Below are 16,467 nucleotides of genomic sequence, written 5' to 3' on the forward strand. Positions count from 1 at the left end.
TTCAATATAGAAGTTAAATAAGTTCAATGAAAACAACAACAGTAAGTAGGTAGTTGAGTTGTATTTATTAAACTTCATGAATAAATTTTCAATCCTTAAGACTGACACTGAACAACAAACTTGTTTAGAAATATTATTTTAAATCTGTATTGAATAAACTAGAAAATACTGTTTTAAAAATCTATACAGAAACCTACATCAACAGTGAGTATACCTAATATAAGAAAAAAGAAAAAATAATTCTATCATTTTTTGTAATAATTTCATCATTCGTTATATCTAACAGCCACATTAGTAATAATACAGTGTCGTGGCTATCAACATCCACTACCTTAAGACAGTAGTGTTAGCGTTTCAGTAGTAGTATAGATGTGATATATCTAGTACTTTATATATCTGAATAAAGTCTCATACAACAAGTATATTTTTTTAATTTTTTTAATTTAAATTTATTTATTCAGATAACAGAGATCCAATTTGTTAGTAACAATTGTACTTAGCCTATGTTAGTATATCTAAAATTACATATTATCGTTTAAGGGCCCCCGTAACACTTTGGGTTCAAAAACAAGTATTGGGCTGTCAAATTTATTGCACAGCATGTTTAGAATGCTGTTACTGCTGCTCCGCTGTCTGTGCGATATAGAGACGATCCGTTTGCATCTGATGGCATACAGGTCGTCTGTAGATGCTGCTGCAAACATTGTGGATGCACTACAGAAGCGCGGCAAACGCAACAACATTCAGAAAACATTATTGTATTATTGAACTCGCAGAGCGCTGTATGCCTGCTGCGTATAGTTAACCCACAAGCTGCTCGTGTAGAAAGATTGACAGTAAGCTTTAAATAATGTTATTTTTACTTCAGTCGAACAGCGAGCGAACCTGCGAGATAACATATTACCCCTTACAGCAGTGCAGTATAAATAACATCTAAAATAAATAAACATTTCCGAAACTAAACAGCTTTCCATATCTATTCACTACTAAAGCTTAGCTAGTAGAGAATAATAATAATATTAAGTCCGTCTATCGTAACAATATTCAATTATTTAAAAAAATATAGTTGCAGTTACTCATCACTGTGTGTATAACTTTCAGGCAGATCCTAAGAAAATATGAAAATAAACTTCTTTTAAAAAAATGGTAGTTTCTTTTAAAGATGGCGTCCTACCAGATGCTAAGTGGTACATACATGAGCACCCAACGAATATCACGTCATCATGTAACTTCTGTGCCTAAATGTACTTAGAATACTTCTGTCAACACACAGTGCTATATGAGTCTTCCATTTGTTTACGTCTTCTACATAACTTAGATTTAACTTCAGTATAAAATCAGTCCACATTATAACTCCGCGTTGACTATTTGCGTTAATGATAAGCCCGAGTAACAATAAATGAAATAAAATTATTACTTGGGAATGTGAATTAAAATTTCAGACTCACTATCAAGATACTTCTGGGAACAAATAAGTAGCGATATCTCATCATATCATACATATTTTGTTACTAGCTGTACTCGCGACTTCGTCCGCGTGGAATTTAACTTTATTTTTCTAAAATCAAATAGTTTTTTATAAAATAAAGGTAGCCTAAGTTACTCCTTATTACATCAACTACCTGTCAATAAAAGTCTCATGAAAATCGGTCCAGCCATTTCAGAGATTAGCCGGAATAAACAGACAGACAGACAAAAATTGTAAATAATGTGTGTATGTACTGTATTTATACTCATATGCATGTAGTGAAAAACGGTTATTTCAATATTACAATCATACACTCCAATTTAATTTATATGTATAGATTGAGCTGTTTGGGTTATAACCCATTTGTTATAGATCTACAGTACTGCGACCTACGGAGATCTATTGAGCTCGCTCTTTTTTCAGAATTCACTACAATTTCACCTACCACCACTACCATCTGGGATAGGAATTGAAAGATAATCTATAAAATGATGGGATATCCTCATGATATCCCATCATTTTATACTTTCCAAAGGAGATACTTTGTTTATCAATGAGTGATCTCATATATAAGGCTACAATGGTGAGGAGATACTCATCACGGTTCACTTCCTTTCTGATACATTAACATTTCGGAGAACTTAGGAACTATGACAATAGTTACAACATACCTTAAGCAAAAAGTTGAAATCGTGTCGTGGCAATGTTGAGGGAATGATGGAAGAATATTGTCACAAATCTGCCACTGTAGTAGTATAGCTCGACCGTCAAAAGCATAGCTCTTGAATTATGAATGATGTTATCATGTCTATGTGACCTATAATTACACTGACATATCTCAAACTGCAAACCATAATTCATCTATGATACCTCAAGGCAATTTTCGACTAAAATAGGTGATATTTTGATGTAATTTAATTTGTAATGGCAAACAAGCTAACAGTCTTCCTACCCGTAAGCTATAAGAATCGCCTATATATAGGACATCACGTTATTACAATACCGCTAATGTATTTTCTTTCCAGAGTACTAAGATCGTGGCTCTTATCCTGTAATTTCACTACATAATCTGACCTGAAGTTAACAGTTTGATGTCACTAAAGTACTCACGCAATTGACTTTTTATAATACTCCTCTACTACCTGTGGTAATTGATCTTTGTCACGTGTATGTTTAGGTAGTTGTAACATAATCAATAAATACTTCTTTCATTTTTGCTCGTACTATATTTAGTTTGTCCCTTCATTTTTTCAAAAGAAGCTTGTCAAACAATATATTCGTTGAACTGGAATCGTGTTTGCTGATTTCATTATATTGTATGCCAGTTAAATTTGTTTCTTTGTGCCAAATTGTACTAAGAAGTATTAAATTGTTCAGCCGTACATTATTTGAACTTACTGTGTATTTATGTGAATGACGTGCTTCAATCAGTGTTCTCTCCTTTTTATTATACGTTTAATACTTCTACCTACAGGAACTACGAAAATAAACTTTCTTTATGAAAATCGTAGAATATACGTAGTAAAAATCTACACAAATTTATCTCGAACAATTTTTGTTACTAGTACAGAAAGCTAATAATGATTAAATACACCATATATATTTGTAGTGTGCGGAATAATTTATTAATTAATGGATTAAGTTTCATCATAATTATTTCCCCATATATATATGTATATATCTAAATACACATTTTTTATACGATACATACACAATATGGTTTAGGAATTTTTGATGAATTTTATAGTAACCTTCTTTCTTAGGTAGATACAGGGTTAATCATTTTTTTAAGTTTTATAAATAAATAGTTATCAATTTGCTTGTAAATTTAAAGTACACACACATGAGAGATAAGATATACCTAATATCAAAAACTACTTTAGCCTTATTATTAAAACGTCGAGAGTTGACGAAGTCCTGACTACCCTATCTAGGATTGCAGGCGTGATATGTATACATGTATGTATACACAGGCAATATTATAATCATATAAAAAATAACATGACTATTTCGAGTATAAGAAGACTTAACTTTTAATATTGATATTAAGAGATCAAATTCATAGAGCATTTAAAATATTTATAGCTTTAATTATAGGCTAAGGAAGAATACTTATTGGTATAATTTCATTAGGTACCTTGCCTAATGAAATTTTCGTATCTAGGTACGATTATTAAATGAGATGCTCTAAAATATTTTAAAACATCTCTTAGATGGGGTAATATTTATAGAATATAATTTGTAGGAATATATTTTATGATCGTTCAAAAAGTTTCATATGAGGGGTATAAAAATATGGGCAAATTAATAAAACGAACAATTAATTATTACGTTTTCTCAATTGCTTGTATTCATAACATTACAATGATGTCACAGATATATCTACAATCAGTTTATTTACCATGAAATACTATTCGAAATAACACGGAAAATATAATGAAAATATTGTGATCCATTAAGAAAATTCGAAATAAATTTTTTTTAATATTTAAATAAAAAAAAACTAAATCTTATAGTGATAGAATTTTGTAATTAAATAAAATAACAGTTGGTAGTAATACGTAATTATTTAAGAAAGAGTTACAGATGATATTCTGAACGACTACAATTTCTGATACTATTATGATATAACTTACGATCTATAAGAATAAAAACGAGCACGTAATAATTTATTAATGACTCATAAAATTACACCAAATTAGTTCTAAGTCCAAAAATATATTGCTTATTGCAATATACACTGAAATTTTAAATAATGTTACAAAACCTTAATTTGACGGGTGAAAAGATAGAAAAGGAGTTTATACTCTATCGAGTTTTAGGTTTTGTATAAATTGATAGATATATAATAGACTGTGGGATATTTAACTGAGAGAAACGGCATCTATTTATTAAATAGCTTATCGGCACGACAATGTATACAATGGTACTGTTCACGAACATTTATTTGTGATTTTTATGATAGATCCCGTACTGTTGCACCCCTCATCTCCTTCTGGCATAAGTCAGCCAGGCTGGTAAGTCCGGCTTCTGAAACAGAATATTTAGTTTATTATTTGTCTAGTTTAATATTACTAATATTATAAACGCGAATGTTTGTGAGTATGAATGGATGTTTCTTACTCTTTCACGCAAAAACTACTGAACGGATTTGATGAAACTTCACAGTAATAAATATTCTTGATATATAGCTCATATATCAAGAATAACATATAGGCTATAATTAAAAAATATATTATACGAATACAACAATAAATGCCAAGTAAGTGTGAAATATATGTGAAAATGACAATTTAGTCCTCCAGAATGGCAACGCATGAGTGGTACCAAGGGATTAACATGACACGTGATGTCCATAGTGCTGTCACTTTTACCACTTACCATCTTGGTAGCTTGTTTGCATTTCATGTAGGTATAAAAATATGACTTTATAAATTAATACTAAAGTTATTTTACAATATACATAATAACTAAATGTGAATAACTGTGTGGTAAATTTCAATTGTACATTCGTTTGAAAAAAGCAGAAATTTGAACTGAATTTGAATTATAAATGACGTGATAGAATCACAAGAAGTGACTATACTAATAAAAAGTGTTTTGTTTTTCGTTCAAACTTAGAAGGTACTAATAATAGATATACTATTATAGAGAATTGATACTAAAATAGTATAAATTCTCTCTGTTCGTTGTACAGTTGTTTAATTTAATAGTAACTCTGTTTAATTTAAAACGAAATAGCATTGTGTATCCAGGGTTATTTCGTCATTAATTATATATCTATATTCAGTGCCATTTTATAGGTACCTAAGGGATATAAAGGATCCTCGGTGGTCTGGTGGTCTAGTGGTCTAGCACACCGTTTTATTTACGGTGGTCAAGGGTGAGATTCCTCGAACAATGCAAACATTTGTATTCCTGAGTATCATTAATTGTATCGATCTGGGTATTTTCTATATATGCTATAAACCTATTTACAAAAAATGTATCTAGTATCAGTTTTCTAGTAAATACTAATGAGGTATGAATATACCTCAACACAATATGAATAACGGACGTGCGATATGAAATAACGATAGCAATAGTAGTTAATGCACTGGATTTTCACTTAACGTACATAGACACCTACATAAATACACAATGGAAATAAAATGGTTTTTAAAAACAGAAATTCAGTTGAGTTTCTTGCCAGTCCTTCTCAATTAAATCTGTATATTGAACTGGACGGTACGGACAAAAATATTAATACAAAAATTTTACATTCGGCTGATATGACATTAGGCTGCTAAAATGTCGTACATGAAAAAAATATTCCTAATTTGATTTGATTTGATTTAACATGCTCTGCTTATCTTATGACTACATAGTGCTGTCTGAATTGTCCTGGGTTTTATATAAGATATTAGTATTTCATATGTAACACAATCTCGGTAACAAATTAATACAAATTTAATTACATAATTCTTCAAATATAAAGTTTATTGTCGGCGCCATATGATGACTATTAAATTAAAAGTGCCACGTCTTCTGTATTCAATAAATTTCATAATTAGAGTACAATTTTGAATACAAATTATTTTATGATCTACGTGAGTGGAATGCTGAGTAAAATAAATTTCTTAATATTATTAATAACTAAATTATATATAATATTCTTTATTAACATCTTTTTCGATACTTCTATATAGATATGTGAGTATTTATGAGAAATATTTTAAGGAGTAATTGTGTTATTATTTTATACATGACGACCTTTTCAACATTCTATTTAGGTGGATTTCTTATTACGCTTTATCATATTAAATATAAATACTTAGGTTATATTGAGGTTTCTGTTCGAGAGGTTCTTTTTCGCGGGTCGTTCTAAACGGAAAATAGAGGTGCTCTATGAGAACTATAGGAAACCCCCCTGGTCTTCAAAATGAAACCGATGAAATTCAAACACATTCGCATGATAAAAGGACTGAGAAATGGGGACTATTGCTGGCAGACCTTGTTAAATCGATCTCCACGTTGTCCCTGTGGATAAGTCCTGATGGGTTCGCCACAAAGGACCTACTGACCTAACTTTGGTATCATCCTGTCATCCTGTACTCATCCATACATCTATGGCCATCTAAAATATACATACAAGAATCTATGAAACCTGACAATTTCGTTTTTGTTTGTCCGAGCTAATCTCGAAAACAAATAAATGATACGATGAACTAATACTGTTAACGCCTTCTATTTACCTTCGTAAGTGAGGAGTTATTATTAGTGAATCTTAGGTTTCAGGTTCGTTTATCTATCGGATTAATAATAAGAGATTGTAAAATTTTCCAACAATAACTTATACAGGTATCATCTGTCTATTTTAAAAAAGATAAGACTATGAGATGGGCAACGAATAATATACTAACGACTAAGAACTATAAAAGTAAAAAAATATATATATATTTTAATAGACCCACAGAAATAAACTTTTTTTTATTAAAATATATGCTTTGAAATATCATCAAAATCTATACGAATTCATAAACAAGACGGAATTAAAAAAAAAATAGTGAAATTAAGGTCCTTTTCAATTTTGAAGTTGGTTAAGTTAGGTTAATATAGATCCTGAAAATTTAAACGCCTCCACAAAATCGCCTTTGAAGCGGTTTATTAAATTATTTTCTAACATCCATTACTTAGTGTAAGTATTTAAATTTATTTGAAACCTACGAATAATAAATAGAAATAATATTTATAAAGTCTGGGTCGTGTTTAATTATCACTTCTAATATTACAAAATACGTTTATAAATTATAGTTTCACAATTCACACATCGCCATCTAGTCCTAAGCTAAGCAGAGCTTGTGTTGTTAGTACTGTACAACAGATACAAGTACATAGATTTTTTTGTAAATAGATAGATAATATACTTAGAAAATATCCAGACCGATACAAACAATCATAGTCATAAATACAAATGTACGCATCGTACAAGGATTCGTACCCACTCCACTACCATCGGAACTAAAACGGTGTGCGATACTGCTAGACCATCGAGGCTGTCAAATAATATTACATAATAAATAATCTATTAATGTAATGTGGATGATGTTGTGAGCAGAAGGTAGTCTTAACTAAATTTTATGCAGTTATATAAATATATTATATGTAGAGCCATCCGATATTTATCGCAGATCTATAAAGCACAATATGAAGAGGTGTATATTACGCCAATAACCTTTCAAGTATCGCCGCCAGTATCCAGGGATTTACACCAGATTTTATTGGTTTATCAAAGGACCCTGAGGGATGAATAATTTACTCGTCACATAAATCGTTATACATTTATTCAGCTCGGTGAATAGGCACTTGGATGAAAGATGAAAATCGAAGCGTAGTCTATGGTTGATTATAGTCAGTTTTATTTCACTATTGTAGTTTATTAAAATCAATAGTATATTATTATATGACGAGAAAAGAGTTTTATAATATGTTACCTACTAACTAGCCCCGATTTATAGCTGTTTGTTCACAACGATTTTTGTATACATTAACAAAACGCATAGCTTATTTCATTAGAGAATAATATATCTTTCAACTAGAAGAGAAGGGCTGAAGATCATGCCCAGTGGCATGCCTTGGGAGAGGCCTATGTCCAGCAGTGGACTGCAGTGGTCTGATGATGATGATGATGATATCTTTCAAATGGCTTATATATATATATATATATATATATACCACACATTTGGTATTTTATTTATATACCACGCTTTGCCTCTCCGGATGACAGACACAAGGCACAGAATTAAGATACACTTACACAGAGTAAATGTCCTGCCTACTATTCTGTATCTTACTGCTCTATCTCGCCCATCAATCGCAACACAGTTTAAAAAACGTGCTACTTGCTGGCTGCAATAGGTGAGTCTGAGGAATCTCACCTATTTCATGTATGTATTTATCTCTACATAAGCACACAACATTTAGGAAATCTACCTTATTTATCTACTACAAAATGTAGGTTGTCTTTAAGTAATTAATCTTTGTTTCTACCCATGCAAAATGGGGAGGATCGCTAGTATTTTCTATACGTATTATCTACGTCTCGAAAGTTTAACAAATTAATAATACAATAAAATTGGATTCAAATAAGGTAATTAGTACGTACGTTTTCGCTTAATGAATTTCGAAAGAGCTCATTTGCTTGAAAACTTTGGCTCGAAACTTAAATTAAAGTAAGAAGATTGAAGGTGATAAAATTGAAAGTAGTTACTCACCTCGACGTCCTTAGCCCAGTTTGTGAATGCATCCGAACGTTTTCCAAACCTGCGAACAAAATATAACAATAAATAAATCATTATTTATTTTAATAAATAAATAATATGAAATTATAACCCAGGGCAAAAAACGCCATTTAGTCTCAAACTCAGCAGAGTTTGTTCCATGGATACAAAACAACTGACAGGAGTATGTAGGAATTTATTTACAATACTGTTCTCTATGTACATAGAAAACACCCAGCCCTATTTGAATATTAATACTCATGAATACATTTTTTTACCTCGACCGCGATTGAGCCACCAACGGGAGTAAGACAGTGTGAGTATGATCCAAATACTGTTATATAAAAAAACTATGAATAAATCCATCTCAAGAGTTTACACAGCAAATTTAAAAAGTTAATGTCGTAAAAAAAATATATAATCAATATTGCACCGCTCTAAAAAATTTACTATCTTTCTTGAGTTTCTATGCATCATCAATATCAAGCACAACGTTGTTACCATTACCATAAGTTACCATTTCTATTCACACTTAGGATTATGTAAAAGGCAACAACATATAACAAAGATTATGTAAAAGGGAAACCAAACACCAGACCAAGGAAAGAAAGCCGAAATAAAACACTACCCAGTCTCTACGGCAGCGTTGTAAAAAACTTAATAAACCTCTTGTATGGCCAATCAGTCAGTAACCAGTCACACAAAACACAGACAAAAATTATCTCTGTCCAGTATTACAGGCCAGAAAGAAAGTGCGAAATAAAAAGGTGAAAATGTACAAAAATAGAAGTAACAATGATGCTGTGTTGTAATATGTATCCGATCTTTTTATGAAGAAATGTACCAAAGGCAGTACTTCAAAATAATTTATGTTTAAATTATTAATTATGTTATAAAATCCTAAATACACATTAGACTAAATACGTTAATCTTGCCGGGAATGCGATTAGTTGATTACGTATAAAAATAAAAATATTAACGCTATCAAAATCAAAAAGGTTTTTAAACGACAAGACTTAAGCTTCATGATCTCCGTAATACTTAATTAGAAATTAGTTACACAGTTACATTTAAAAGAAAACAATAATAAGATTGTGAACTGAATATAACATTAAATCTGCAGTTAACACCTTCTACTTCATAACTAGGCCTTCAAGCATATCTTATGTATGTAATATTTTATTTATTTGTTGTTTTTAATAATTAATTCCAAATACAAAATGCGAATTTCGGATTCAATATAAAAAAGAATAGATTGGTTTCACAACATTCTCTATCCCTGTTAGGTTAATGAGTTCATTAAAGCGCATTAAAGCGCAGCTTCGATAAATATAAAAAAGACAATCCTATTATGAACATATTAAAATATAGAATAAGGTCGTTAATATCCAGACAATATTTTATTCAAATTAAAATTGGAACATTAATATTTTTATTAGCAATGTTTGTATATTGCCAGTTCTTATTAATAAAGATAAACTTATTAATCATAAGTACTTCATGTTAAGGAACTGTAATCGTGTCAGTCTAATAATATTAGTAAAATATTTTCTTAAACGCCAATTTTTAAATTACCAAGTAATCAATGTGAGCTAAAGTACTTGAATATAAAGTTCGTAATATTATTTTAAAACGCTTCCTACACAAGTTTAAAAACATTTCATTTTTAATAAGATAACAGATCATCGACCGACCGAAAAATCGAAAACAAACTTAATAGACGGGAACTGGTACCACCGATCCCAATGCATTTATAATGTCATTGTACACCTTATGCTTTGTCATTCATACTAAATAAAAACTATTTACGTCATCGCCCCTTTTTGACTATCACTTTTTTCACTACATATCTTCAAACTCAAGTACAGAGAACAAGCGTAAATACTTTACTTTTGGTGTCCAACTGCATACTTTACATCAGGTTAGCTCATGGTAACAACTCATTAATATTATCGGGGTCAGGGGAAGAGGATTGTGAGTAGAATTATACTAACCAACAAACAACAAGTCAACATTTGTCAACCTCCATCCTCCCTGGAAACCAACTTGGTTTATACCTTAAGAATTGCCCAAGATACGATAATTGAACTGACTTCATTCTCATACTGTCATCCTCCACTAGTGTCACACAAATGTATGCAGTTTATACAGGCGAAGGTACATTCCTTATTCGTCCATAAAAGAAATACTATTGCATCTCCACAATTGACTTGGGTCTACTCAACAACATTATTGTTTTCCTTAAGTGCCATCTTGTCAGGATCCGATAGTTCCACTCGATAATATCAAATTATGCTTTATGACAATATGCCTATATTAATGTTTATTTATTGAAAACTAATAAGAATTCCATAAACGTGATAAGTAAATTTATTTATATTTATAAATAGCAAAATATATATTTATTCACTGGAAAATTATATACGAAAAATAAGATTTATTAAAAATGAAGAGCTAACTCGACATGAACGAAGTTTATTACGTCTTATTTAATTATTAATATTATTTAATTTATTTTTATATTAGTATTTGTACAAGCAACCAACGTACATTATTTGGTAGCATCGGTAAATTTACGTAAGGCATTTCATACGTTATTTCACGAAAACTAATGACATATACATACATATACTAAAGACATACATATATATACTTTTATGCCACTGTTATTAATAATTCACGTTTTAATAGATTAAGAAATCAATTTGATAACTATAAATGTGCCTTGCCAATAATTTTACTACAACTATTCAATGTTTCATATATCTTACCATTATTTGACAATGTTTTAAATGTCATTTATTAGCAACTGAGTTACATAATATGACTGTATTATTATGTAACTTATGTAATTTCGATATTCAATAAAATTATTACTTCATAATTATTATAATTTTGTATCCATTTCGAATGGCAAAGAACCTGACAGCCCCACAATCCTGTAATTAAAATATTCTTTTAAGTGAATACTATATATTATATAGAACGAATATCAAATAACAGTATTATAATGTGCGAACAACCTTTATTTATACATTTTTCTTATTCTTCCTCCATATTTTTATTTCATACAGCCAAGTATACATAAAATATAAATTATACTAGAACTATGTTTTCATTGTGATCTGTTAATTTATTATGAGCTTGCCTCGTGGCGAATTTAATAACATGAAAGAAAATACGTTTTGAGACGACCATCGTCTACATACATGACCAGCACTAAAGAAATCATGGTATCATGAGACATTCGTAGTTTCCTTTATTCGTTGCTAATGTAGAGGATTAAAATGTCATGGTTTTGAATCCTCGAACCTTCTGGACCCTACAATTCACCACTATATCTCATTTCAATCTTTAACGGAAACACAACTTTTAAATCAAGCTGTTTGGCGCCTAAAGTAGCGGAGATAGAGGTTTTTTTATCTATTATTTCATAAAACTCAGACTTTATTCATTTATTAAACACCAATAATAACAGATTAGGTTAGACATATATATTCTAAACAAATAATATATGTAATAAACATTGTAATTTCAATGTTTACGTAATTAGAATCTATAGAACTCGCAAATACTCGCAACACCACAAGACATAGACAATAGTAACAAGACACATACTTTCCGCCGTATGTTATATTTGATTCATTCTTTATACCACACCTACGAAAACAAGAGAACATCACAGGTCATGTCATAATCATTTTACTTATTTAAAAGATTTATAATTATTTCATCATTTTAGTTCACTTTGTGCAAACTAGATGGCACCACAGGTAAATTTAAATGGCGCTATTAATATTTTTTGGTTATAATGACCTGTCTGTAGTATTTTCCAGTAAATAACCCTATCATCCCTATCGAATGGTAATTTCCATTGTAACTTTTGAACGTCACGGTACCTAGTCCTTTAGAGAGTCGGACAGTATTTTTATGTTATTATTGCAATAGTTTTGCTATGATACTTTTTGCATTATTGTACGTATATTTATCGTACGTTTTGCATTTATTGAAGTTGATATTTGTTTTTTTTGGAATAATAATGACAAATTACAAATTTTATATATTGGATTACAAGAACAAATAGGGATCACATTTAAATATGAAATAACATAACGAATGTAAACCTACATTTGTGGCAAAACTAACTATACTATTTTTTTAAAGAAATATTGATTTCTATTTCTATTTAGGATCGAATGTTAACTCATCGAATTTATTTTTAAATGTGCAGTTGATAAGTCCAACTAAAATGAATCGTCGTTTCGAATGCGAGTAGTTTAAAAATAAATAGATTCCATTGTTTTGCCTCCTACACTACGTTAAATATAGATTTCCATGTAGGTACTCTTCTTTACGTTGTTTTAATTTATTTTGGCTTCGTAATTACACGTAGAAGTTTCTTTCCTCATTCAGAGGGAGAAATGATACACTAACAAAGCAGGTGTGGTATAAAGGTGTTATCTTCACAGGGTAATTTGGAATTATATAGGATGTGAGGACAAAACCGACCGTATAGAGACCATCTAAGTGAAGCATGCAGACATCGAATAGGGATATGCAATATCGATGATAGACGGGCAACATCGATCGTACCTTGGTCGGGTGTGGTAGGAGTAAATGCGGTCTAGATTCTGCAGCTGGATCAGACGCATCGCGCGATCTAACAAGTCTGGGTCGACGCGGTCTCCATCCGCAACATCGCGGCGGTCAATCCTGCCAATATATCGATATCGATAACAAAGTACTGTTCACAACACTGCGCTCTGGTTTCGACCAAGATACGATATTTTAATGAAGGAAGTATGTAGTCTCAGTTTTAGTTAAAAGGGCATATTTGCAATGACTTTTTTGTGAAAATGATGGCAAAGGAAACGTATCGAAAGTTTTCAATGTATTTGTCACGTGTTATATTATATTGGATGTTATTAGTGTTGAATTATGGCGCAAATGAGGTCCCAGATTCAATTCAATCACTTGAAATAAACGTTTTCATATTATCCCAGGCCCTATTTCATATTAAGATGTCCCGAGACATATTCAAAATGTTTCAACGGCTGTAAATTCACCATAGGATGACGATCTCTGTAATTCTCTAGTAGATACGTAAATTTACGTGTTAAATACTGTATATAGGTGTACATAGTCGTTAGTACAATAATAGGATGACAACTTGTTAGATTCCAGCATAGATGCATTAGATGCCGTGCCTATAGGAGGTTGTAAATTAGGTAGGACTCTCGTATTACCACTCATGCGTTGCCTTTCGAGAGAACTAATGACATGCCTCTTATTGCCTGTAACTATTACTGCTTGTAATGTAACCTTTATGTGTGTACTGAAGATATAAATAAAATTCTTATCTGTCTGTCTGTATAATTTCACTGATGCGATTTGTATTTTTATCTACATTATGTGGGTGGTAATAATTCAAACAATAAAGACGAATGAGTTAATAAAAAACTAATAAGTAAAGTTATTTTAGTACCGCCTTATTTCTTAATGTCAAACCCATTTTCTATTATATAATTGCTTTTTTTTCTCCTTATTAATTATTTATTTTTGTATCTATATCTACTAAATAAAAAAAAAGCTACTTAAAACAATGTGAAACCATCCAGAATAATAACTTCTGTGATTGAATAATTCAAAGATGGGCATCTTCCATTAAACATGTCCCAGATCAACCTACACAATTTGCTAATGTTCTAATTCATCATTTTATTGTTTATTAATTTAATCAGCTCACAAATTATTGAATTACTATCAAACTTCCAAACGTCGTTTGTTCTTCGGTTACTTGAAACTTTTATTAACTTATACATTAATTAGATTAATTTATATAACAATTACATTAATAATTTTAGATTTTATCCACAAAAATGGATTTGAAACGTTTAAAACTATTACTACTCGATATCACAAAACTTTATAATTGTTGGTATACCTAAGTCGTTTGCTTTAGTAACTCCAACATAGGGGTACTCCTAAAATAGACTTCCAACAACATATTTCTAGTGATTGCGGACAAAGTAAACGATGTTTTTTTTATACTATGATGGCGCAAATAAGCGTATGGCCTATCTAATGGTAAACTGTTACCGTAGCCTACGGGCGCCTAAAACATTAGGAGTGTCAAGTGCACGTGGCCGACTCTTAATATACCCTTGTTGAAAAAAAGTTCGTTTTGTAAAATAACAGAATGGTCTAAGACTAAGACATAATATGTTCATGTTATCATGATATCACGTTATCTTATGATAAACAGCTAACAAACTATTTTGATATTCTTATTATGTAAACTGAAGTCAAACCAAAGTTTACTCCGAGAGGCGGCGGGAGGTTCACTCACGTTGGATTCAAAGTATACCGAGTATAGTGGGCATTTTAATAGTTGCATTAAACCACTTCATCTGTGACAGTGACAATGCCTCTGACTACCCCGTCTGGGATAATAGGCATGACGGCATATTATTATAAAATTAATACGTGAAGCAAAAACTTTGTATCTCTTTTTTTTTAATTGGACTAAGTAGTATAAAATTTCGGACACTAATAGTTTATGTAGAGAAGGAGTACAGAATGCTAATATTTATATTAAGTATTCATAAAAATTACAAGAAATAAAACAAAAAAAACATTACGCACACTACCATGTATGTATTTGACTCATACACGTAAAAGTATAATCTTTGACAATAGAACCTTAATAACGTTCAAATTTATAGTTCAAATTAATTACCATTCAACGAATTCTAGTTATTATTATCAGCAATGGTTACAGGCTTATTAAATCAAAGGTAACAATATCTAGCAGCAAAAACAACGAAAACAATAACAAGAAGGATAATAATGTTATTTTTGTTTGTTCTCTACATATAACAATATCTATTGGTCGAACGTCATAGAAACTTTTGAGGATTGATATCATTATGAAAATATAGGGACACGTGAAAGTTTTTGTCCTTACTATTTATAGTAAACAGGAAGCTAACAAACCATCTAAATTTATTTTCCAAGAAGTCTTTATATAAAAATATAACAGGATTGCGAAATTCAAATTGATAACAAAGGACTTTATTCCGATAACCGTAACGCTAATAATAAACTGAGAACTGAAATTAATTAGAGAGATGGCAGTAAACTTTCTCTCAGTGAGTTTTTTTTAACTAGCTGGTCTTTATAGCTTTACTGAACGATACAAACGGCTCAGATGGCAGTCCAAACCCACGAAAGGATTTATGGAGCGTCTGAAGGCCAAGTCCTGTCTGACGGATACAATTTTAGTTTGAGGGCACCGCTAGGAGTTAGAACTCGGCTCAGGCTGTCGAAATTTGGATTTCCGTTTGAATTGAAGAGGGGATCGATCGGCGGACCATTCTGGACGTTGACTATTAACAATAGTCAAATACATTGACTAACCCATGTAAGAAAACTGTAATAAAGATTTATTGTCATAGAATCAGCTAAATTAGGTGAAGGTTATCTTATATGTTAACATTATAAGTTATTTATATATTACTATTGTGTTGTCATATTGTTGTATATTAAATTGCACAACACTTCTTGTTATAAAATTTCTTATTCTAACTTCTTGTCGGAAATATACATTCGGAATTAGTGGTAAAATAAAAAATAAAATGACTGACTCACCTACTAACTGAAACATAATTTACAAGTCTTGTGGTTAGGTGTGATTAGCTGAAATTAGTCAGACAGAGGTACTGAATCTTAAGTTTGTAA

The 16,467-nt window shown here is 30.8% G+C and overlaps 1 protein-coding gene across 1 annotated transcript in view; it reads right to left on the bottom strand.

Annotated features, from left to right (window-relative positions):
- Positions 1-4,029: 4,029 nt before the first annotated feature.
- LOC131852042 (neuropeptide F-like) overlaps positions 4,030-16,467 on the bottom strand; it is a 42,650-nt gene continuing 30,212 nt past the window's right edge. Inside the window, exons 3-5 of the mRNA XM_059202622.1 lie at positions 13,321-13,440; positions 8,722-8,770; positions 4,030-4,498 (exon numbers count right to left, since the gene is read on the bottom strand). Coding sequence (XP_059058605.1) covers positions 4,454-4,498; positions 8,722-8,770; positions 13,321-13,440 — 214 coding nt within the window. The 3' untranslated portion in view covers positions 4,030-4,453. The remainder of the gene's footprint in view (positions 4,499-8,721; positions 8,771-13,320; positions 13,441-16,467) is intronic.

Source organism: Achroia grisella, unplaced genomic scaffold (assembly GCF_030625045.1).
Source record: "Achroia grisella isolate CSIRO2021 unplaced genomic scaffold, CSIRO_AGI_Agris_v1 utg821, whole genome shotgun sequence".
NCBI lineage: Eukaryota > Metazoa > Arthropoda > Insecta > Lepidoptera > Pyralidae > Achroia > Achroia grisella.